The sequence below is a fragment of the Pleurodeles waltl genome, chromosome 3_1 (genome assembly GCF_031143425.1).
Source record: "Pleurodeles waltl isolate 20211129_DDA chromosome 3_1, aPleWal1.hap1.20221129, whole genome shotgun sequence".
NCBI lineage: Eukaryota > Metazoa > Chordata > Amphibia > Caudata > Salamandridae > Pleurodeles > Pleurodeles waltl.
In genome coordinates, this window is record NC_090440.1 from 1,714,352 (window position 1) to 1,739,560 (window position 25,209).

Consider the following 25,209-nt stretch of genomic DNA (forward strand, 5'->3'; position numbering starts at 1 on the left):
ATGTTACTCCCCTATCTCTCGGGGGTATCAAGTTACCCCATGCTGTGGTACTGACAGAGTCCTTGGCACAATTCATTACACCTGATAGGTTCTATTGCAACTGGATGCTTGAGCCAACATTACAGTCGGATACCTGGGTGCAGATCAAATTGTCAAAAGGGCTTTCACCCAAGCGTCCAGCTAAGAATGGCTTAAAGCACGGAACGTATCTGGTTGGCTAGAAAGCCTGTATTAGTCACAATCACTTTTTTGGCAGCACTATCTCTCCAGCATCGCTGATTTGTTCTCAAAATTTGTTATTTTCTGTCTTCATTGTTGCAGAGCTCCAGGACAGTGTTTGCTAAGTACATTAGTCCTGATGATGACCCGACAGTTTGTAATTGGGTTGAAACGTTGACTTATGCAGTTAGGTCAGGGATGGGATTGATCACCTTAAGTGAATGTGGTTACATGTATTGGGTTACTCCCATCTGTTTCCTCTTGTGCAATCCCCTCAAACACTGAACACTATTAATTTGTCAATACATCCTGGATTAAAAATTATTTTTACATTATGGCTATGTTCCGGTTTTGTATACCTTTAGTGAGATTGGACTAACTGTGTATATCATTGGCCTGCTTTTAGGTTTAGTGTATAGAGGACATTACCCCTACTATTGTGAGGGTGCTCCATCTGCAAAATTGAGAGGTCTCTACAAGCCCAGCTGACATCTCTGTATATTGAAAGGAGTGTAGCACCACCACTGGGATTCAAGAACATAAACCACAATTTTAATTGATTTTTTTAATCTAATGATCCCCACACACAAGGGCTAAGATTGACTTAATAGTCACACAGCGCAGCGTAGCAGTGAAAAATGCTGTGCTGCGCTGCGTGGGAAGGAGAGAGCAGGAAAGTGCCATATTTACAAAAATATATCACTCTCCTCCCCTGTCCCTTGAGCCTGCAATGACTTTAGCTGCTGAGTACCACACACACACTTTAGTGCCATAGTGCTAGGGTTTGTGTGTGAGTCTAGCAGTGGTTTTGAACTGGAAGGGTACCCTTGGCGCTAAAGGCTTTGCACAGCTATGCGTTACTTTTAGGGTACTTTCAAGCGCGAAACAAGTTTTGCGCTGGAAATTAAATGGGTAAAAAATATTTTGCAGCAATTTGTGTCACATTTGTAAAGTCATAAAATCTTAGTAGAGATACCCGAAGGTGTTTTAACCCAGGGTGTGGAGACCATCATTGCTTTTACCCTGTCCCTAACCACCCTAACTCAGTTGGAGGAAGTATTCCATTGATGGAGGCTAATAGGAGCTTGGTTGACAGAATGATTGTGGTCTGTTCAACCTTAAATGAGTTGGGTGGGCCGAGGGCTTGGAGGCCAGAGTACCTTGGCTGCCAAACTTTAAATCAGGACCTAAGTCTAGATTATTTTTTAATGAATCATTGCAGAACCATTGTTTCCCACATATACTAAATATCCAGGTTCAGTAAAGATATTCTGAGTCACCCAGTTGTTTCTTAAACATTGTTAGAAGTCACATCTTTAGTGTAGGAGGCTGGACTGGCTTGTAGTGAGTACCAAGGGGTACTTGCACCTTGCACCAGGCCCAGTTATCCCTTATTAGTGTATAGGGTGTCTAGCAGCTTAGGCTGATAGATAATGGTAGCTTAGCAGAGCAGCTTAGGCTGAACTAGGAGACGTGTGAAGCTACTACAGTACCACTTAGTGTCATATGCACAATATCATAAGAAAACACAATACACAGTTATACTAAAAATAAAGGTACTTTATTTTTATGACAATATGCCAAAGTATCTTAGAGTGTACCCTCAGTGAGAGGATAGGAAATATACACAAGATATATATACACAATAGCAAAAATATGCAGTATAGTCTTAGAAAACAGTGCAAACAATGTATAGTTACAATAGGATGCAATGGGGAAACATAGGGATAGGGGCAACACAAACCATATACTCCAAAAGTGGAATGCGAACCACGAATGGACCCCAAACCTATGTGACCTTGTAGAGGGTCGCTGGGACTATTAGAAAATAGTGAGAGTTAGCAAAATAACCCTCCCCAAGACCCTGAAAAGTGAGTGCAAAGTGCACCAAAGTTCCCCTAAGGACAAAATAGTCGTGTTAGAGGAATAATGCAGGAAAGACACAAACCAGCAATGCAACAACTGTGGATTTCCAATCTAGGGTACCTGTGGAACAAGGGGACCAAGTCCAAAAGTCACAAGCAAGTCGGAGATGGGCAGATGCCCAGGAAATGCCAGCTGCGGGTGCAAAGAAGCTTCGACTGGACAGAAGAAGCTGAGGTTTCTGCAGGAACGAAAAGGGCTAGAGACTTCCCCTTTGGTGGACGGATCCCTCTCGCCTTGGAGAGTCGTGCAGAAGTGTTTTCCCGCCGGAAGGACGCCAACAAGCCTTGCTACACGCAAATCGTGCGTTTGGCGTTTTTGGATGCTGCTGGGGCCCAGGAGGGACCAGGAGGGACCAGGAGGTCGCAAATTGGACCTGCAGAGAGAGGGGACATCGAGCAAGACAAAGAGCCCTCACTGAAGCAGGTAGCACCCGGAGAAGTGCCAGAAACAGGCACTACAAGAATGCGTGAAACGGTGCTCGCCGAAGTTGCACAAAGGAGTCCCACGTCGCTGGAGACCAACTTAGAAAGTCGTGCAATGCAGGTTAGAGTGCCGTGGACCCAGGCTTGGCTGTGCACGAAGGATTTCCGCCGGAAGTGCACAGGGGCCGGAGCAGCTGCAAAGTCGCGGTTCCCAGCAATGCAGCCCAGCGAGGTGAGGCAAGGACTTACCTCCACCAAACTTGGGCTGAAGAGTCACTGGACTGTGGGGGTCACTTGGACAGAGTCGCTGGATTCGAGGGACCTCGCTCGTCGTGCTGAGAGGAGACCCAAGGGACCGGTAATGCAGCTTTTTGGTGCCTGCGGTTGCAGGGGGAAGATTCCGTCGACCCACGGGAGATTTCTTCGGAGCTTCTGGTGCAGAGAGGAGGCAGGCTACCCCCACAGCATGCACAAGCAGGAAAACAGTCGAGAAGGCGGCAGGATCAGCGTTACAGAGTTGCAGTAGTCGTCTTTGCTACTATGTTGCAGGTTTGCAGGCTTCCAGTGCGGTCAGCGGTCGATTCCTTATCAGAAGGTGAAGAGGGAGATGCAGAGGAACTCGGCTGAGCTCATGCATTCGTTATCTAAAGTTTCCCCAGAGACAGAGACCCTAAATAGCCAGAAAAGAGGGTTTGGCTACCTAGGAGAGAGGAAAGGCTACTAACACCTGAAGGAGCCTATCACAAGGAGTCTCTGACGTCACCTGGTGGCACTGGCCACTCAGAGGAGTCCAGTGTGCCAGCAGCACCTCTGTTTCCAAGATGGCAGAGGTCTGGAGCACACTGGAGGAGCTCTGGACACCTCCCAGGGGAGGTGCAGGTCAGGGGAGTGGTCACTCCCCTTTCCTTTGTCCAGTTTCGCGCCAGAGCAGGGGCTAAGGGGTCCCTGAACCGGTGTAGACTGGCTTATGCAGAATTGGGCACATCTGTGCCCAACAAAGCATTTCCAGAGGCTGGGGGAGGCTACTCCTCCCCTGCCTTCACACCATTTTCCAAAGGGAGAGGGTGTCACACCCTCTCTCAGAGGAAGTTCTTTGTTCTGCCATCCTGGGCCAGGCCTGGCTGGACCCCAGGAGGGCAGCTGCCTGTCTGAGGGGTTGGCAGCAGCAGCAGCTGCAGTGAAACCCCAGGAAGGGCAGTCTGGCAGTACCAGGGTCTGTGCTACAGACCACTGGGATCATGGAATTGTACCAACAATGCCAGGATGGCATAGAGGGGGCAATTCCATGATCATAGACATGTTACATGGCCATATTCGGAGTTACCATGGTGAAGCTACATATAGGTAGTGACCTATATGTAGTGCACGCGTGTAATGGTGTCCCCGCACTCACAAAGTTCAGTGAATTGGCTCTGAACAATGTGGGGGCACCTTGGCTAGTGCCAGGGTGCCCTCACACTAAGTAACTTTGCACCTAACCTTTACCAGGTAAAGGTTAGACATATAGGTGACTTATAAGTTACTTAAGTGCAGTGTAAAATGGCTGTGAAATAACGTGGACGTTATTTCACTCAGGCTGCAGTGGCAGGCCTGTGTAAGAATTGTCTGAGCTCCCTATGGGTGGCAAAAGAAATGCTGCAGCCCATAGGGATCTCCTGGAACCCCAATACCCTGGGTACCTCAGTACCATATACTAGGGAATTATAAGGGTGTTCCAGTAAGCCAATGTAAATTGGTAAAAATGGTCACTAGCCTGTCAGTGACAATTTGGAAAGAAATGAGAGAGCATAACCACTGAGGTTCTGATTAGCAGAGCCTCAGTGAGACAGTTAGTCACTACACAGGTAACACATTCAGGCACACTTATGAGCACTGGGGCCCTGGGTTACCAGGGTCCCAGTGACACATACAACTAAAACAACATATATACAGTGAAAAATGGGGGTAACATGCCAGGCAAGATGGTACTTTCCTACACAACCCCCCCCCCAAACGAAGGACAATAAGACTAGCCATTACCTGATGAGTCTTCATTGTCTAAGTGGAAATATCTGGAGAGTCCATCTGCATTGGAGTGGCTACTCCCAGGTCTATGTTCCACTGTATAGTCCATTCCCTGTAGGGATATGGACCACCTCAACAATTTAGGATTTTCACCTTTCATTTGTTTTAGCCAAAGTAGAGGTTTGTGGTCTGTCTGAACAATGAAGTGAGTGCCAAACAGGTATGGCCTCAACTTCTTCAGAGCCCAGACCACAGCAAAGGCCTCCCTCTCAATGGCAGACCAACGCTTTTCTCTAGGGGTCAACCTTCTACTAATAAAAGCAACAGGTTGATCCTGGCCCTCAGAATTAAGTTGTGATAGGACTGCCCCTATTCCTAATTCAGATGCATCAGTTTGGACATAGAATTTTTTAGAGTAACAAGGGCTTTTCAGGACAGGTGCAGAGCACATGGCCTGCTTCAGCTCCTCAAAAGCTTTCTGACAGCTTGCTGTCCATAATACCTTTTTAGGCATTTTCTTGGATGTGAGGTCATTAAGAGGGGCTGCAATGGAGCCATAGTTCTTAATGAACCTCCTGTAATACCCAGTGAGGCCTAGGAAGGCTCTCACCTGAGTCTGAGTGGTAGGGGGAACCCAATCAATAATAGTTTGGATTTTCCCCTGAAGTGGTGCAATCTGTTCCCCACCAACAAGGTGTCCCAGATAAACCACCTTACCCTGCCCTATCTGGCACTTTGAAGCCTTGATAGTGAGGCCTGCCTTTTGCAGGGCCTCCAAAACTTTCCATAGGTGGACCAGGTGATCATCCCAGCTGGAGCTAAAGACAGCTATATCGTCCAAATATGCTGCACTGAAAGCTTCCAGCCCTTGCAGGACTGTGTTCACCAACCTCTGAAAAGTGGCAGGTGCATTTTTCAAACCAAAAGGCATTACAGTAAACTGGTAATGTCCTCCAATGGTAGAGAATGCAGTCTTAGGTTTAGCATCTTCTGACAATTTGATCTGCCAATACCCTGCAGTCAAATCAAAAGTGCTTAGATACTTGGCAGATGCCAGTGTATCTATGAGCTCATCTGCCCTGGGTATAGGGTGAGCATCAGTTTTGGTTACCAAGTTGAGACCTCTATAGTCTACACAAAACCGCATTTCCTTCTTTCCATCTTTAGAATTGGGTTTTGGTACCAGTACCACAGGAGAAGCCCATGGACTGTCCGAGTGCTCAACCACTCCTAGTTCCAACATTTTCTGAACTTCTTGCTTTATGCAGTCCCTGACATGGTCAGGCTGCCTATAGATCTTACTTTTGACAGGTAAACTGTCTCCAGTATCTATAGTGTGCTCACACCAAGAAGTGGTGCCTGGCACAGTAGAGAAGAGTTCTGAGAATTGTCCTAGGAGATTTATGCAATTATCTTTCTGCTCAGCAGTAAGACAATCAGCCAAAACTACACCTTCCACAAGAGCATCTTGTTCTGTGGAAGAGAAGAGATCAGGTAGAGGATCACTGTCTTCTTCCTGTCCCTCATCTGTTGCCATGAGCAGGGTGAGATCAGCCCTGTCATAGTAGGGTTTCAGGCGGTTGACATGGAGCACCCTAAGGGGACTCCTGGCAGTGCCTAAGTCAACCAAGTAGGTGACTTCACCCTTCTTTTCAACAATTGTGTGTGGACCACTCCATTTATCTTGGAGTGCTCTTGGGGCCACAGGCTCCAAGACCCACGCTTTCTGCCCTGGTTGGTACTGAACCAAAACAGCCTTCTGATCATGCCATTGCTTCTGGAGCTCTTGGCTGGCCTGAAGGTTTTTACTGGCCTTTTTCATGTACTCAGCCATCCTTGATCTGAGGCCAAGTACATAATCCACAATATCCTGCTTAGGAGCTTTTAAAGGTTGTTCCCAACCCTCCTTTACAAGTGTGAGTGGACCCCTAACAGGGTGTCCAAAAAGAAGTTCAAAGGGGCTGAAGCCCACTCCTTTCTGGGGTACCTCCCTGTAGGCAAAAAGGAGGCATGGTAGAAGGATATCCCATCTCCTGCGGAGTTTTTCAGGGAGTCCCATAATCATGCCTTGTAGAGTTTTATTAAATCTCTCCACCAGTCCATTTGTTTGTGGATGATAGGGTGTTGTGAACTTGTAAGTTACACCACACTCCTTCCACATGGCCTTTAAGTATGCAGACATGAAATTGCTTCCTCTGTCTGATACTACTTCCTTTGGGAAGCCCACCCTGGAAAATATTCCCAGGAGGGCCTTTGCCACTGCAGGAGCTGTAGTGGTCCTTAAAGGAATAGCTTCAGGATATCTTGTGGCATGGTCCACTACCACCAAGATAAACCTATTGCCTGAAGCAGTAGGAGGGTCAAGGGGGCCAACTATGTCAACCCCTACCCTTTCAAAGGGAACCCCAACCACAGGCAGTGGGATAAGGGGTGCCTTTGGAGTGCCACCTGTCTTGCCACTGGCTTGACAGGTTTCACAGGACTTACAAAATTCCTTTGTGTCCTCAGACATCCTAGGCCAATGAAACAATGGTACCAATCTGTCCCAAGTTTTCATTTGACCCAGGTGCCCAGCTAAGGGAATGTCATGTGCCAGTGTTAGGAGGAACTTTCTGTACTCCTGAGGAATCACTAATCTCCTGGCAGCTCCAGGTTTAGGATCCCTATGCTCAGTGTACAAGAGGTTGTCCTCCCAGTAAACTCTGTGAGAGTCACTGACATCCCCATTAGCCTGTTTGACAGCTTGCTGTCTGAGACCCTCTAATGTGGGACAGGTTTGCTGTGCCACACTCAGCTCCTCCCTGGCAGGCCCCCCTTCACCCAAAAGCTCAGCAGTGTCTGCTTCCAGCTCCTCTGGTGTAGGTTCTGCACAGGGAGGGAATTCTTCTTCCTCAGAATTAGAATCCACTGTAGAGGGAGGGATAGTAGGAAGTGGTTTGCTTCTACTAGCCCTAGCTTTAGGGAGCACTTGGTCCATTGTTCCAGGATCCAAGCTTCCCTGTCCTTTTTGCTTTTTGGCCTGAGCCCTTGTCAAAGCAAAAATATGCCCTGGGATGCCCAGCATTGCTGCATGGGCCTCCAACTCCACATCTGACCAAGCTGATGTCTCCAAATCATTCCCTAATAGACAGTCTACAGGTAAATCTGAAGCTACCACAACTTTCTTTGGACCAGTTACCCCCCCCCAGTTGAGATTTACAACAGCCATGGGGTGGCTTTGTGTTATGTTGTGAGCATCGGTTACTTGGTACTGGTGTCCAAGTATGTGTTGTTCAGGGTGTACCAGTTTCTCAATCACCATTGTGACACTGGCACCTGTGTCCCTGTAGGCCTGGACCTCAACACCATTTATTAGGGTTAGTTGCTTGTACTTCTACAAGTTATGGGGGCAAGCAACCAAAGTGGCTAAATCAATAGCCCCTTCAGAGACTAAAGTAGCCTCTGTGGTCTCCCTAATCAGACCAACCCCAACTAAATTACCAAAAGTGAGCCCAGCTACTCCCTTGGATTGGCTATTAGTAGGTTTGCTCCCACCACCACTGCTATTAGTAGGGACACTAAGTGTAGCAGTAGGGGTTGTAGTGGTAGGAGCTGTGGTGCCTTTCTTTGGACAACTGGGATCTGTTGTCCAATGGCCTTTTATTTTACATAAATAGCACCATGGTTTCTTTTCCTTGTTCTGATTAAAGGAGGATTTGGACCCACCACCCCCACCAGAGTGTTTTTGTGGGCCTGATGAAGACTCATTTTTAGATTTGTCCCCACCCTTGTCAGAAGACTTACCATCCTTCTTTTTGTTGCCATCTTTGTCACCCCCTGTATGAACTTTTCTGTTCACTCTTGTTCTGACCCATTTGTCTGCCTTCTTTCCCAATTCTTGGGGAGAGGTCAGATCAGAGTCCACCAAGTACTGGTGCAACAAATCAGACACACAATTATTAAGAATATGCTCTCTCAGGATTAAGTTATACAGGCTGTCATAATCAGTAACTTTACTGCCATGTAACCACCCCTCCAAGGCCTTCACTGCCTGGTCAATGAAATCAACCCAGTCTTGTGAAGACTCCTTTTTGGTTTCTCTGAACTTTATCCTGTACTGTTCAGTGGTTAAGCCATAACCATCCAGGAGTGCATTCTTAAGAACTTGGAAATTATTAGCATCATTTTCTTTTACAGTAAGGAGCCTATCCCTACCTTTTCCAGTAAATGATAGCCATAGGATAGCAGCCCACTGCTTTTGAGGGACATCCTGTACAGCACAGGCCCTCTCAAGTGCAGCAAACCACTTGTTAATGTCATCCCCCTCCTTATAAGGGGGAACTATCTTGTGCAGATTCCTGGAATCATGCACTTTTGCAGGATGACTATGGGGAATACTGCTGCTGCCACCATGGGTTTCTAAACCCAACTTCTGTCTTTCCCTCTCTACTTCTAAAGACTGTCTATCCAAATCCAGCTGTTGCTTCTTGAGCTTCAGTCTGGTTTGTTCCACTCTCAATCTATTGAGCTCCCTTTCTAACAATCTGTCATCAGGGTGGGTGGGAGGGACATTTCTAGATACAGAGGTATGATGGGAATGAACAGAAGGAGACCTGTCCCTTACAGAGGGCACCCTAACAGCTTGGCTACCAGTATAATGTGAGAGCACACCATTAGTATGGTGTGATTCAACCTCTGTACCAACTATGCTAGACTGTCTAGTAATGGGCAGGCTGAGAAGTTTCTTTCCTGAACCTTTTCCTGGGGGAGTCCCTGGATCAGATTGAGAACCATTAGCTACTTTTTCTACAGATTGGGCACTTATGGCCTTATCCTGTACTCTAAGCATATTAATTAACAGTTCTAAAGAAGGATTCTTCCCTACACTCAAACCTCTCTCTATGCAGAGACTCCTTGCTCCTTTCCAGCTAAGGTGATCATATGCAAGTTTGGACAGTTCAACATTTTGGCCTGTGCCAGACATTTTTAGAGAGAGTTAAAGTGATAGACAAAGAGAAAAAAAGTTTTCAGAACTTTTTGGAAAGACAGAAAAAAACTTTTTAAACTTTTAAGAACTTTTTGAAAGTTTAGAAGTACTTTTCAGCACTTAGAAAAGAGTGAAAAGAGGAAATGCAAAACTTTTTGGCTATGTGTATATACACTGACCTTGTTTTGTATATTTTTCTCTTATGAAAAGTACAATGACAAGAGTGGTAAGTAGTCTCAAGCACTTATCCCACCACTGCACAACCAATGTAGGAGGCTGGACTGGCTTGTAGTGAGTACCAAGGGGTACTTGCACCTTGCACCAGGCCCAGTTATCCCTTATTAGTGTATAGGGTGTCTAGCAGCTTAGGCTGATAGATAATGGTAGCTTAGCAGAGCAGCTTAGGCTGAACTAGGAGACGTGTGAAGCTACTACAGTACCACTTAGTGTCATATGCACAATATCATAAGAAAACACAATACACAGTTATACTAAAAATAAAGGTACTTTATTTTTATGACAATATGCCAAAGTATCTTAGAGTGTACCCTCAGTGAGAGGATAGGAAATATACACAAGATATATATACACAATAGCAAAAATATGCAGTATAGTCTTAGAAAACAGTGCAAACAATGTATAGTTACAATAGGATGCAATGGGGAAACATAGGGATAGGGGCAACACAAACCATATACTCCAAAAGTGGAATGCGAACCACGAATGGACCCCAAACCTATGTGACCTTGTAGAGGGTCGCTGGGACTATTAGAAAATAGTGAGAGTTAGCAAAATAACCCTCCCCAAGACCCTGAAAAGTGAGTGCAAAGTGCACCAAAGTTCCCCTAAGGACAAAATAGTCGTGTTAGAGGAATAATGCAGAAAAGACACAAACCAGCAATGCAACAACTGTGGATTTCCAATCTAGGGTACCTGTGGAACAAGGGGACCAAGTCCAAAAGTCACAAGCAAGTCGGAGATGGGCAGATGCCCAGGAAATGCCAGCTGCGGGTGCAAAGAAGCTTCGACTGGACAGAAGAAGCTGAGGTTTCTGCAGGAACGAAAAGGGCTAGAGACTTCCCCTTTGGTGGACGGATCCCTCTCGCCTTGGAGAGTCGTGCAGACGTGTTTTCCCGCCGGAAGGACGCCAACAAGCCTTGCTACACGCAAATCGTGCGTTTGGCGTTTTTGGACGCTGCTGGGGCCCAGGAGGGACCAGGAGGTCGCAAATTGGACCTGCAGAGAGAGGGGACGTCGAGCAAGACAAAGAGCCCTCACTGAAGCAGGTAGCACCTGGAGAAGTGCCAGAAACAGGCACTACGAGGATGCGTGAAACGGTGCTCGCCGAAGTTGCACAAAGGAGTCCCACGTCGCCGGAGACCAACTTAGAAAGTCGTGCAATGCAGGTTAGAGTGCCGTGGACCCAGGCTTGGCTGTGCACGAAGGATTTCCGCCGGAAGTGCACAGGGGCCGGAGCAGCTGCAAAGTCGCGGTTCCCAGCAATGCAGCCCAGCGAGGTGAGGCAAGGACTTACCTCCACCAAACTTGGGCTGAAGAGTCACTGGACTGTGGGGGTCACTTGGACAGAGTCGCTGGATTCGAGGGACCTCGCTCGTCGTGCTGAGAGGAGACCCAAGGGACCGGTAATGCAGCTTTTTGGTGCCTGCGGTTGCAGGGGGAAGATTCCGTCGACCCACGGGAGATTTCTTCGGAGCTTCTGGTGCAGAGAGGAGGCAGGCTACCCCACAGCATGCATAAGCAGGAAAACAGTCGAGAAGGCGGCAGGATCAGCGTTACAGAGTTGCAGTAGTCGTCTTTGCTACTATGTTGCAGGTTTGCAGGCTTCCAGCGCGGTCAGCGGTCGATTCCTTATCAGAAGGTGAAGAGGGAGATGCAGAGGAACTCGGCTGAGCTCATGCATTCGTTATCTAAAGTTTCCCCAGAGACAGAGACCCTAAATAGCCAGAAAAGAGGGTTTGGCTACCTAGGAGAGAGGAAAGGCTACTAACACCTGAAGGAGCCTAACACAAGGAGTCTCTGACGTCACCTGGTGGCACTGGCCACTCAGAGCAGTCCAGTGTGCCAGCAGCACCTCTGTTTCCAAGATGGCAGAGGTCTGGAGCACACTGGAGGAGCTCTGGACACCTCCCAGGGGAGGTGCAGGTCAGGGGAGTGGTCACTCCCCTTTCCTTTGTCCAGTTTCGCGCCAGAGCAGGGGCTAAGGGGTCCCTGAACCGGTGTAGACTGGCTTATGCAGAATTGGGCACATCTGTGCCCAACAAAGCATTTCCAGAGGCTGGGGGAGGCTACTCCTCCCCTGCCTTCACACCATTTTCCAAAGGGAGAGGGTGTCACACCCTCTCTCAGAGGAAGTTCTTTGTTCTGCCATCCTGGGCCAGGCCTGGCTGGACCCCAGGAGGGCAGCTGCCTGTCTGAGGGGTTGGCAGCAGCAGCAGCTGCAGTGAAACCCCAGGAAGGGCAGTCTGGCAGTACCAGGGTCTGTGCTACAGACCACTGGGATCATGGAATTGTACCAACAATGCCAGGATGGCATAGAGGGGGCAATTCCATGATCATAGACATGTTACATGGCCATATTCGGAGTTACCATGGTGAAGCTACATATAGGTAGTGACCTATATGTAGTGCACACGTGTAATGGTGTCCCCGCACTCACAAAGTTCAGTGAATTGGCTCTGAACAATGTGGGGGCACCTTGGCTAGTGCCAGGGTGCCCTCACACTAAGTAACTTTGCACCTAACCTTTACCAGGTAAAGGTTAGACATATAGGTGACTTATAAGTTACTTAAGTGCAGTGTAAAATGGCTGTGAAATAACGTGGACGTTATTTCACTCAGGCTGCAGTGGCAGGCCTGTGTAAGAATTGTCTGAGCTCCCTATGGGTGGCAAAAGAAATGCTGCAGCCCATAGGGATCTCCTGGAACCCCAATACCCTGGGTACCTCAGTACCATATACTAGGGAATTATAAGGGTGTTCCAGTAAGCCAATGTAAATTGGTAAAAATGGTCACTAGCCTGTCAGTGACAATTTGGAAAGAAATGAGAGAGCATAACCACTGAGGTTCTGATTAGCAGAGCCTCAGTGAGACAGTTAGTCACTACACAGGTAACACATTCAGGCACACTTATGAGCACTGGGGCCCTGGGTTACCAGGGTCCCAGTGACACATACAACTAAAACAACATATATACAGTGAAAAATGGGGGTAACATGCCAGGCAAGATGGTACTTTTCTACATTTAGTGCTCAATAAACATTGTTAGATGTCACGTCTTCAGTGCTTGTTAAACATTGTTATAAGTCACATCTTTAGTGTTTGTTTTAAAGTCACATCTTTAGTGTTTGTTAAACATCGTTAGAAGTCATATCTTTAGTGTTTGTTAAAAATTGTTAGAAGTCACACCTTTAGTGCTTGTTAAATATTGTTAGAAGTCACATTGTTAGAAGTCACATCTTTAGTGCTTGTTAAACATTGTTAGAAGTCACATTGTTAGAAGTCACGTCTTCAGTGCTTGTTAAACATTTTTTTGTTAGAAGTCACATCTTTATTGCTTGTGAAACATTGTTAGATGTCACATCTATAGTGCTTCTTAAACATTGTTAAAAGTCACATCTTTAGTGCTCGTTAAACATTGTTAGAAGTCACGTCTTCAGTGCTTGGTAAACATTGTTAGAAGTCACACCTTTAGTGCTTGTTAAACATTGTTAGAAGTCACATCTTTAGTGCTTGTTAAACATTGTTAGAAGTCACATTGTTAGAAGTCCCGTATTCAGTGCTTGTTAAACATTGTTTTGTTAGAAGTCAATCTTTAGTGCTTGTGAAACATTGTTAGAAGTCACATCTTTAGTGCTTGTTAAACATTGTTAGAAGTCACATTGTTAAAAGTCACATCTTTAGTGCTTGTTAAACATTGTTAGAAGTCACATCGTTAGTGCTTGTTAAACATTGTTAGAAGTCACATTGTTAGAAGTCACATCTTCAGTGCTTCTTAAACATTGTTAGAAGTCACATCTTTAGTGTTTGTTAAACATTGTTAGAAGTCACATCTTTAGTGTTTGTTAAATATTGATAGAAGTCACATCTTCATGGTTTGATAAACATTGTTGTAAGTCACATCTTTAGTTCTTGTTAAACAGTGTTAGAAGTCACATCTTTAATGTTTGTTAAACATTGTTAGAAGTAACATCTTTAGTTCTTGTTAAACATTGTTAGAAGTCACACCTTTAGTGCTTGTTAAACATTGTTAGAAGCCACATCTTTAATGTTTGTTAATCATTGTAGAAGTCACATTTTTAGTGTTTATTAAACATTGTTAGAAATCACATCTTTAGTGCTTGTTAAACATTGTTAGAAGCCACATCTTTAATGTTTGTTAAACATTGTTATAAGTCACACTTTTAGTGTTTGTTAAACATTGTTAGAAGTCACATCTTCAGTGCTCATTACACATTGTTAGAAGTCACACCTTTAGTGTTTGTTAAACATTGTTAGAAGTCACATCTTCAGTGCTTGTTATGTATTGTTAGAAGTCACATCATTAGTGCTTGTTTTAAAGTCACATCTTTAGTGTTTGTTAAACACTGTTAGAAGTCACATCTTCAGTGCTTGTTTATATTGTTCTAAGTATCCTCTTTAATGTTTGTTAAACATTGTTAGAAGTCACCTGTTTAGTGTTTGTTTTAAAGTCACATCTTTAGTGTTTGTTAAACATTGTTAGAAGTCACATTTTTAGTGTTTGCTGAACATTGTTAGAAGTCACATGTTAAGTGCTTGCTAAACATTGTTAGAAGCTATACCTTTAGACAGACTGAGAGCTACTCAATTTTAATGATGATTATTTTGGTTTAAAATGGAATTGTTCAGAGTTTAACTGTGACAAATGTATATTTTATCAGACCAGTGTTTGAATTTATCCACAGGATTTCCATTTCTCAATGCTGATGTTTGTCTGAGGAAAGAAGAGCCTGTGCCAATATCAATCGATCATTTTAGTGCAGAGATCGGAGGAAGCAGCGTGGACTGCAACATGGGTGTGTTGGAATCACTTTTGTGAGGATTACCTGTGGTGACTCCTTTCAGTGTGTTTCAAATGTTTGTAATTGCAGGCTGTTTCTGAAGCTCTAGTGTCACTTGTTGGTTACTGTGAAGTTCTCTGCCAATGTCTGTTGTTTCCCTCTGTTGTCACAGCACCTTGGGTATGGAATTATTCAACAATGGATCTAGAGTCTGTTTAGGTAGAGGTTGAAGCACCAAGGCTTTCTCCAAGATGCAGTAATGGCTTAGAAACTCAGGGGCTTATTTCCAAGGAGCTTGTGCCGCTGTTGTGTCATTTTGTTTTAACACATCGGAGGCATATTTTCTGCTCCATGTTGCCCCATATTAACAAAACAATGCATTGGGCTAAATGCATCAGCTCTGATAGGCTGCATCAAAAAATACCTGCGTTGGAACCGACTCTGCCATGCAGTTTATACTGTATGCAGAGGAGGCATTCCCTCATATAAACCCACTTAGAACTGACGCAATGATATTTACACGTTTTTCAATGTGTGAAGCATCTGTGAGATGCATCGCAGTCAGCCTGGAATTTGTCAAAATTCAACCTCTTCAACCAAGGTGTAAGAAGTGACGCTGTGGCGTTGAAACAGGAACCTGTCCATTTGAAGTCACTTTGTACACTGGAATGTCTGTATTTCACATCCCATCTACTATTTGTGGGTCTACATATGTGAAAATCATGTTGTAGGACCCCTTGACCAGGCTGGGACAATGGCACCTATCATATAATCATCCACTGCGGAAAGACAATGTGACATTGTATACTTTTTGTAAGGGACAGCCCTGGATAGAATCTGACACAGTCAAGTATCATTCATGGACTCTCCATATCCAGGCAGGCTTAGTTAATAAAACATTAAAAGGTGTGGTCAGCAGATTGGGTCACAAGCGCCTCAGTGTCTGATGTACAACCCCAAATGTTAGTTTATCGTAAACCCTTTGACCTACACTTATTGTGGTAAATGTAGATTGTAAGTTAGGATTTCTCTGAAATGCCTGAGTGATACACGTTTTTACCTGGAATTGTTATCAAATTGCAGCTGTTTATTCACCACATGCAAATGAAAAGTGCATCTAAGTCATATGTAATGCAGAGACCAGGATTCTTAGCAGATGTAACCTCCAAGGGAAATTGCAGCCTGGGTCACTACTGTGTAGGGTGGTCACTTCATGTCACGTCATCACGGACACCATTCCCAGTTTGGGATTTTCACGTGTGTATCATTGTTGACAGCTGTGCATGTCTGATTACTTCAAGTGAAGGAAAGAAAGACCTCAACAAGCAAAATGCAATAGTTTTTGCACTGAACCATGAGACTGGAAACAGTCCTTGATGGAAGGAGTGAGGTGACCACAAGAGTGCTGTACACCTTCCTGTGTTCAGTCCTTCCAATCCCCTCCACTTCCTTCATGGTCTACAAGTGTTTGAAGGAGAGATAACCACAAGTCAAGGGTGTAGGAGGCTGGACTGGCTTGTAGTGAGTACCTAGGGGTACTTACACCTTGCACCAGGCCCAGTTATCCCTTATTAGTGTATAGGGTGTCTAGCAGCTTAGGCTGATAGATAATGGTAGCTTAGCAGAGCAGCTTAGGCTGAACTAGGAGACGTGTGAAGCTCATACAGTACCACTAGTGTCATATGCACAATATCATAAGAAAACACAATACACAGATATACTAAAAATAAAGGTACTTTATTTTTATGACAATATGCCAAAAGTATCTCCGTGAGTACCCTCAGTATGAGGATAGCAAATATACACAAGATATATGTACACAATACCAAAATATGCAGTAATAGTATTAGAAAACAGTGCAAACAATGTATAGTTACAATAGGATGCAATGGGGACACATAGGGATAGGGGCAACACAAACCATATACCCCAAAAGTGGAATGCGAACCACGAATGGACCCCAAACCTATGTGACCTTGTAGAGGGTCGCTGGGACTATTAGAAAACAGTGAGGGTTAGAAAAATAGCCCACCCCAAGACCCTGAAAAGTGAGTGCAAAGTGCACCAAAGTTCCCCAAAGGACATAGAAGTCGTGATAGGGGAATTCTGCAGGAAAGACACAAACCAGCAATGCAACAACGATGGATTTCCAGTCGAGGGTACCTGTGGAACAAGGGGACCAAGTCCAAAAGTCACAAGCAAGTCGGAGATGGGCAGATGCCCAGGAAATGCCAGCTGTGGGTGCAAAGAAGCTGCTACTGGACAGTAGAAGCTGAGGTTTCTGCAGAAACAACAAGGGCTAGGAACTTCCCCTTTGGAGGACGGATCACTCACGCCGTGGAGAGTCGTGCAGAAGTGTTTTCCTGAAGAAAGACCGCAAACAAGCCTTGCTAGCTGCAAGTCGTGCGGTTAGCGTTTTTGGATGCTGCTGTGGCCCAGGAGGGACCAGGATGTCGCCAATTGCGTCTGGGGACAGAGGGGCCATCGAGCAAGACAAGAAGCCCTCTCAGAAGCAGGCAGCACCCGCAGAAGTGCCAGAACAGGCACTACAAAGATGAGTGAAACAGTGCTCACACGAAGTCGCACAAAGGAGTCCCATGTCGGCAGAGGACAACTTAGAAAGTCGTGCAATGCAGGTTAGAGTGCCGTGGACCCAGGCTTGGCTGTGCACAAAGGAATTCCGCCGGAAGTGCACAGAGGCCGGAGTAGCTGCAAAAGTCACGGTTCCCAGCAATGCAGTCTGGCGTGGGGAGGCAAGGACTTACCTCCACCAAACTTGGACTGAAGAGTCACTGGACTGTGGGAGTCACTTGGACAGAGTTGCTGGAATCAAGGGACCTTGCTCGTCGTGCTGAGAGGAGACCCAGGGTACCGGTGATGCAGTTCTTTGGTGCCTGCGGTAGCAGGGGGACGATTCCGTCAACTCACAGGAGATTTCTTCGGAGCTTCTAGTGCAGAGAGGAGGCAGACTACCCCCACAGCATGCACCACCAGGAAAGCAGTCGAGAAGGCGGCAGGATCAGCGTTACAGAGTTGCAGTAGTCGTCTTCGCTACTTTGTTGCAGTTTTGCAGGCTTCCAGCGCTGTCAGCAGTCGATTCCTTGGCAGAAGGTGAAGAGAGAGATGTAGAGGAACTCAGATGAGCTCTTGCATTCGTTATCTAAGGAAATCCCCAAAGCAGAGACCCTAAATAGCCAGAAAAGAGGGTTTGGCTACTTAGGAGAGAAGATAGGCTAGCAACACCTGAAGGAGCCTATCAGAAGGAGTCTCTGACGTCACCTGCTGGCCCTGGCCACTCAGAGCAGTCCAGTGTGCCAGCAGCACCTCTGTTTCCAAGATGGCAGAGGTCTGGAGCACACTGGAGGAGCTCTGGGCACCTCCCAGGGGAGGTGCAGGTCAGGGGAGTGGTCACTCCCCTTCCCTTTGTCCAGTTTCACACCAGAGCAGGGCTGAGGGGTCCCTGAACCGGTGTAGACTGGCTTATGCAGAAATGGGCACCATATGTGCCCATGAAAGCATTTCCAGAGGCTGGGGGAGGCTACTCCTCCCCTGCCTTCACACCATTTTCCAAAGGGAGAGGGTGTAACACCCTCTCTCAGAGGAAGTCCTTTGTTCTGCCATCCTGGGCCAAGCCTGGCTGGACCCCAGGAGGGCAGAAACCTGTCTGAGGGGTTGTCAGCAGCAGCAGCTGCAGTGAAACCCCGGGAAAAGCAGTTTGGCAGTGCCAGGGTCTGTGCTAGAGACCCGTGGGATCATGGGATTGCACCAACAATGCCAGGATGGCATAGAAGGGGCAATTCCATGATCTTAGACATGTTACATGGCCATATTCGGAGTTACCACTGTGAAGCTACACATAGGTAGTGACCTATATGTAGTGCACGCGTGTAATGGTGTCCCCGCACTCACAAAGTCCGGGGAACTGGCCCTGAACAATGTGGGGGCACCTTGGCTAGTGCCAGGGTGCCCACACACTAAGTAACTTAGCACCCAACCTTTACCAGGTAAAGGTTAGACATATAGGTGACTTATAAGTTACTTAAGTGCAGTGTAAAATGGCTGTGAAATAACGTGGACGTTATTTCACTCAGGCTGCAGTGGCAGGCCTCTGTAAGAATTGTCAGAGCTCCCTATGGGTGGCAGAAGAAATGCTGCAGCCCATAGGGATCTCCTGGAACCCCAATACCCTGGGTACCTCTGTACCATATACTAGGGAATTATAAGGGTGTTCCAGTAAGCCAATGTAAGTTGGTAAAATTGGTCACTAGCCTGTTAGTGACAATTTGAAAGAAATGAGAGAGCATAACCACTGAGGTTCTGATTAGCAGAGCCTCAGTGAGACAGTTAGTCATAACACAGGTAACACATTCAGGCACACTTATGAGCACTGGGGCCCTGGCTAGCAGGGTCCCAGTGACACATACAACTAAAACAACATATATACAGTGAAAAATGGGGGTAACATGCCAGGCAAGATGGTACTTTCCTACAAAGGGTTAGTTCAAGTCGCACTGATGGGTGGAGGTAACAGGAACCTGAGGGGACCGGCTGGCAGCCCAGCGAGGGAATCCTGCAGTTGACTGCCACAGCTCCCGTTGAGTGTCCTGAACTTCTCTCCTCCAGGGGAGATGGTGTGGACCTATGATGAGAATGAGGTGGCTGATCAGGAGGGAATCCTGCAGGTAGGCATCACAGCTGACTCTGAGTGTGTTAAAGTATACTACAGGGGATGATGGTGTGGAGCTTTGGTGAGAGCAGATGTTGAGGACGAAAACCTGCAGCTGGTTGTCACGGCTCATTCTTAGTGTGTTAAAGTGTCTGATACAGAAACGGCTGAGAAGGAAATCAAACAGCATGATAGTACAACTCACTTGGCAGGGTAAAGTATTTTCCACCAGGGGGTTTGGGGTAGTGGCTCAGGATTGAATCCAGCAGCTTGATGGCACAGCTCACTTTTAATGTGTTAAAGTATTCTTCACCGGGTTTTTAGGCCACTTACCTGGGACTGGTCCTCTAACCAGTCAAAGGTCCTTTCGGACCCGACCTTGCGCCTCCAGAATCACCTCGCTCTTCTGCTGCCGCCTCTCTCTGCACTATCCTCCTCTGCCTCTTGAGTGCTCTCTTGCTCTCTGTACCTCTATTCTCCTCTGTCTCTCTTGTGTTCTTTCTTGTGCTTTGTACCTCTCTCTTCACTCTTCTCCTCTGCCTCTTAAGTGCTCACTTGCTCTCTGTACCTCTCTCCTCCTTTGCCTCTCTCGTGTGCTCTCTTGTACACCGTACCTCTCTCTGCACTCTCCTCCTCTGCCTCTCTCGTGTGCTCTCTTGTACTCTCTGTACCTCTCTCCGCACTCTCCTACTCTGCCTCTCTCGTGTGCTCTCTTGTACTCTGTACCTCTCTCTGCACTCTCCTCCTCTGCCTCTCTCGTGTGCTCTCTTGTACTCCGTACCTCTCTCTGCACTCTCCTCCTCTGCCTCTCTCATGTGCTCTCTTATTCTCTGTACCTCTCTCCGCACTCTACTCCTCTGCCTCTCTCGTGTGCTCTCTTGTACTCTCTGTACCTCTCTCCGCACTCTCCTCCTCTGCCTCCCTCATGTGCTCTCTTGTACTCCGTACCTCTCTCTGCACTCTCCTCCTCTGCCTCTCTCGTGTGCTCTCTTGTACTCCGTACCTCTCTCTTCACTCTCCTACTCTGCCTCTCTCATGTGCTCTCTTGTACTCTCTGTACCTCTCTCCGCACTCTCCTCCTCTGCCTCTCTCGTGTACTCTCTCGTACTCTCTGTACCTCTCTCCGCACTCTCCTCCTCTGCCTCTCTCGTGTACTCTCTCGTACTCTCTGTACCTCTCTCTGCACTCTCCTTCTCTGCCTCTCTCATATGCTCTCTTGTACTCGCTGTGCCTCTCTCCGCACTCTCCTCCTCTGCCTCTCTTGTGTGCTCTCATGTACTCTGTACCTCTCTCTGCACTCTCCACCTCTGCCTCTCGTGTGCTCTCCTGTACTCTCTTTACCTCTCTCTGCACTCTCTCCTCTGCCTCTTAAGTGCTCTCTTGCTGTCTGTACCTCTCTCCTCCTCTGCCTCTCTCGTGTGCTCTCTTGTACTCTCTGTACCTCTCTCTGCACTCTCCTCCTCTGCCTCTCTCATGTGCTCTCTCGTACTCTGTACCTCTCTCTGCACTTTCTCTTCTGCCTCTCGTGTGCTCTCTTGTACTCTCTGTACCTCTCCGCACTCTCCTCCTCTGCCTCTCTCGTGTGCTCTCTTGTACTCTCTGTACCTCTCTCCGCACTCTCCTCCTCTGCCTCTCTCGTTTGGTCTCTTATTCTCTGTACCTCTCTCCGAACTCTCCTCCTCTGCCTCTCTCGTGTGGTCTCTTGTACTCTGTACCTCTGTCCGCACTCTCTCCTCTGCCTCTCTCGTGTGCTCTCTTTTACTCTCTGTACCTCTCTCTGCACTCTCTCCTCTGCCTCTCGTGTGCTCTCTTGTACTCTCTGTACCTCTCTCCACACTCTCCTCCTCTGCCTCTCTTGTGTGCTCTCTTGTACTCTCTGTACCTCTCTCTGCACTCTCTCCTCTGCCTCTTAAGTGCTCTCTTGCTGTCTGTACCTCTCTCCTCCTCTGCCTCTCTCGTGTGCTCTCTTGTACTCTCTGTACCTCTCTCCGCACTCTACTCCTCTGCCTCTCTCGTGTGCTCTCTTGTACTCTCTGTACCTCTCTCCGCACTCTACTCCTCTGCCTCTCTCGTGTGCTCTCTTGTACTCTCTGTACCTCTCTCCGCACTCTCCTCCTCTGCCTCTCTCGTGTGCTCTCTTGTACTCTGTACCTCTCTCTGCACTCTCCTCCTCTGCCTCTCTCGTGTACTCTCTCGTACTCTCTGTACCTCTCGCTGCACTCTCCTCCTCTGCCTCTCTCGTGTGCTCTCTTGTACACCGTACCTCTCTCTTCACTCTCCTCCTCTGCCTCTCTCATGTGCTCTCTTGTACTCTCTGTACCTCTCTCCGCACTCTCCTCCTCTGCCTCTCTCATGTGCTCTCTTGTACTCCGTACCTCTCTCTTCACTCTCCTCCTCTGCCTCTCTCATGTGCTCTCTGTACCTCTCTCCGCACTCTCCTCCTCTGCCTCTCTCGTGTGCTCTCTTGTACTCTCTGTACCTCTCTCTGCACTCTCTCCTCTGCCTCTTAAGTGCTCTCTTGCTCTCTGTACCTCTCTCCTCCTCTGCCTCTCTCGTGTGCTCTCTTGTACTCTCTGTACCTCTCTCTGCACTCTCTCCTCTGCCTCTCGTGTGCTCTCTTGTACTCTCTGTACCTCTCTCCGCACTCTCCTCCTCTGCCTCTCTCGTGTGCTCTCTTGTACTCTCTGTACCTCTCTCCGCACTCTCCTCCTCTGCCTCTCTCGTTTGGTCTCTTATTCTCTGTACCTCTGTCCGCACTCTCTCCTCCGCCTCTCTCGTGTGCTCTCTTGTACTCTCTGTACCTCTCTCTGCACTCTCTCCTCTGCCTCTCGTGTGCTCTCTTGTACTCTCTGTACCTCTCTCCGCACTCTCCTCCTCTGCCTCTCTCGTGTGGTCTCTTGTACTCTGTACCTCTGTCCGCACTCTCTCCTCCGCCTCTCGTGTGCTCTCTTGTACTCTCTGTACCTCTCTCCGCACTCTCCTCCTCTGCCTCTCTCGTGTGCTCTCTTGTACTCTGTACCTCTGTCCGCACTCTCCTCCTCTGCCTCTCTCGTGTGGTCTCTTATTCTCTGTACCTCTGTCCGCACTCTCTCCTCTGCCTCTCGTGTGCTCTCTTGTACTCTCTGTACCTCTCTCCGCACTCTCCTCCTCTGCCTCTCTCATGTGCTCTCTTGTACTCTCTGTACCTCTCTCTGCACTCTCCTCCTCTGCCTCTCTCGTGTGCTCTCTTGTACTCTGTACCTCTCTCTGCACTCTCCTCCTCTGTCTCTCTCATGTGCTCTCTTGTACTCTCTGTACCTCTCTCTGCACTCTCCTCCTCTGCCTCTCTCATGTGCTCTCTTGTACTCTCTGTACCTCTCTCCGCACTCTACTCCTCTGCCTCTCTCGTGTACTCTCTCGTACTCTCTGTACCTCTCTCTGCACTCTCCTCCTCTGCCTCTCTCATATGCTCTCTTATTCTCTGTACCTCTCTCTTCACTCTCCTCCTCTGCCTCTCTCATATTCTCTCTTGTATTCGCTGTACCTCTCTCCGCACTCTCCTCCTCTGCCTCTCTCGTGTGCTCTCTTGTACTCTCTGTACCTCTCTCCGCACTCTCCTCCTCTGCCTCCCTCATGTGCTCTCTTGTACTCCGTACCTCTCTCTGCACTCTCCTCCTCTGCCTCTCTCGTGTGCTCTCTTGTACTCCGTACCTCTCTCTTCACTCTCCTCCTCTGCCTCTCTCATATTCTCTCTTGTATTCGCTGTACCTCTCTCCGCACTCTCCTCCTCTGCCTCTCTCGTGTGCTCTCTTGTACTCCGTACCTCTCTCTTCACTCTCCTCCTCTGCCTCTCTCATGTGCTCTCTTGTACTCCGTACCTCTCTCTTCACTCTACTCCTCTGCCTCTCTCATGTGCTCTCTTGTACTCTGTACCTCTCTCTTCACTCTCCTCCTCTGCCTCTCTCATATTCTCTCTTGTATTCGCTGTACCTCTCTCCGCACTCTCCTCCTCTGCCTCTCTCGTGTGCTCTCTTGTACTCTCTGTACCTCTCTCCGCACTCTCCTCCTCTGCCTCCCTCATGTGCTCTCTTGTACTCCGTACCTCTCTCTTCACTCTCCTCCTCTGCCTCTCTCGTATGCTCTCTTATTCTCTGTACCTCTCTCCGCACTCTCCTCCTCTGCCTCTCTCGTATGCTCTCTTATTCTCTGTACCTCTCTCCGCACTCTCCTCCTCTGCCTCTCTCGTGTGCTCTCTTGTACTCTGTACCTCTCTCTGCACTCTCCTCCTCTGCCTCTTAAGTGCTCTCTTGCTCTCTGTACCTCTCTCCTCCTCTGCCTCTCTTGTGTGCTCTCATGTACTCTGTACCTCTCTCTGCACTCTCCTCCTCTGCCTCTCTCATGTGCTCTCTTATTCTCTGTACCTCTCTCCGCACTCTCCTCCTCTGCCTCTCTCGTGTGCTCTCTTGTACTCTCTGTACCTCTCTCCGCACTCTCCTCCTCTGCCTCTCTCATGTGCTCTCTTGTACTCTCTGTACCTCTCTTCACTCTCCTCCTCTGCCTCTCTCATATGCTCTCTTATTCTCTGTACCTCTCTCCGCACTCTCCTCTTCTGACTCCCTCTTGTGCTCTCTTGTACTCTGTACCTCACTGTTGCACCCGCTCACCCTTAGGAGGCTCTTTATTCTTACACTTCTGTGCCTTTGTCTTTCTCACACTTTTTGTGCCTCTTTTCTCACTGTTTTTCCATTACTTTTCCGCCTCTTTTTCTCAAACTTTTGTCTTACTTCTGTGCCTTTTCCATTCTCTTCCTCATACTTTTGTGACTTTTACTCTTTCCCCATCACCCTCCCATGCTTTTTTCTCCTCGAGCCTCCCCCTCTCGCCCCCCCTCCTTACCGGGTCCCCCATACTGTCTGCTGCTTCCCGCGTCTTCTTCCCGCCTTTCCATTGCTCCACCCCCCCGCGCTCCTCCCAGAACCTACCTAATGGCAGCCGCTTTGCAATCGTGCAGGGCGCGCCTAAGGCAAGCTCATCTGCGTCCATCTGCCCTTGACCACGCCCAGCGCCACTCACTGAGGAATACACCAGTTGAGTCATGAAAGCCATCCACTCCAGGGCTCCCACAGAGTCATGTCCACATCATATCTACAACCTAGGAGGACCCGTGATCAGCAAATCTCTCACTCACATAATCATTAACGCTTCCATCAAGTCCGCAACCTTCCCTGAGGACTGGCAGAAAGCTGCAGTGGGGCCCGCTCACAAACACGTCAGCAGACCCCCCAACAAACTGAGCAACCCCACCCCCCAACAAACTGAGCAACCCCACCCCCCACCATCTCGCTTCTACCACATCCAGCGAAGGTGATTGAGAAGGCAATCAACCAACAGCTCACCAACCACCTGGAACTCCACAAACGTCTGGCTTCTGAAGCAACCAGACGACGGAGACAGCGCTCATCACCAACCACAACAGACGACGGAAACAGCACTCATCACCAACCACCTGGAACTCCACAAACCTCTGGCTTCCGAAGCAACCAGACGACGGAGACAGCGCTCATCACCAACCACAACAGACGACGGAAACAGCACTCATCACCAACCACCTGGAACTCCACAAACCTCTGGCTTCTGAAGCAACCAGACGACGGAGACATCACTCATTACCTACCACCTGGAACTCCACAAACCTCTGGCTTCCAAAGTAACCAGACAACGGAGACAACGCTCATCACCAGACGACGGAGACAGCACTCATCACCAACCACCTGGAACTCCACAAACCTCTGGCTTCCGAAGCAACCAGACGACGGAGACAGCTCTCATCACCTACCACCTGGAACTCCGCAAACCTCTGGCTTCCGACAGAGACAGCACTCATCACCAACCACCTGGAACTGCACAACCTTCTGGCTTCCGAAGTAACCAGACGACGGAGACAGCACTCATCACCAACCACCTGGAACTCCACAAACCTCTGGCTTC

General features: G+C 47.9%; 1 protein-coding gene across 1 annotated transcript in view; it reads left to right on the plus strand.

Moving 5' to 3' along the window:
• The window catches only part of LOC138285943 (zinc finger protein Xfin-like), a 664,541-nt gene that overhangs the window by 419,942 nt on the left and 219,390 nt on the right, over positions 1-25,209 (plus strand). Inside the window, exon 15 of the mRNA XM_069226463.1 lies at positions 14,481-14,591. Coding sequence (XP_069082564.1) covers positions 14,481-14,591 — 111 coding nt within the window. The remainder of the gene's footprint in view (positions 1-14,480; positions 14,592-25,209) is intronic.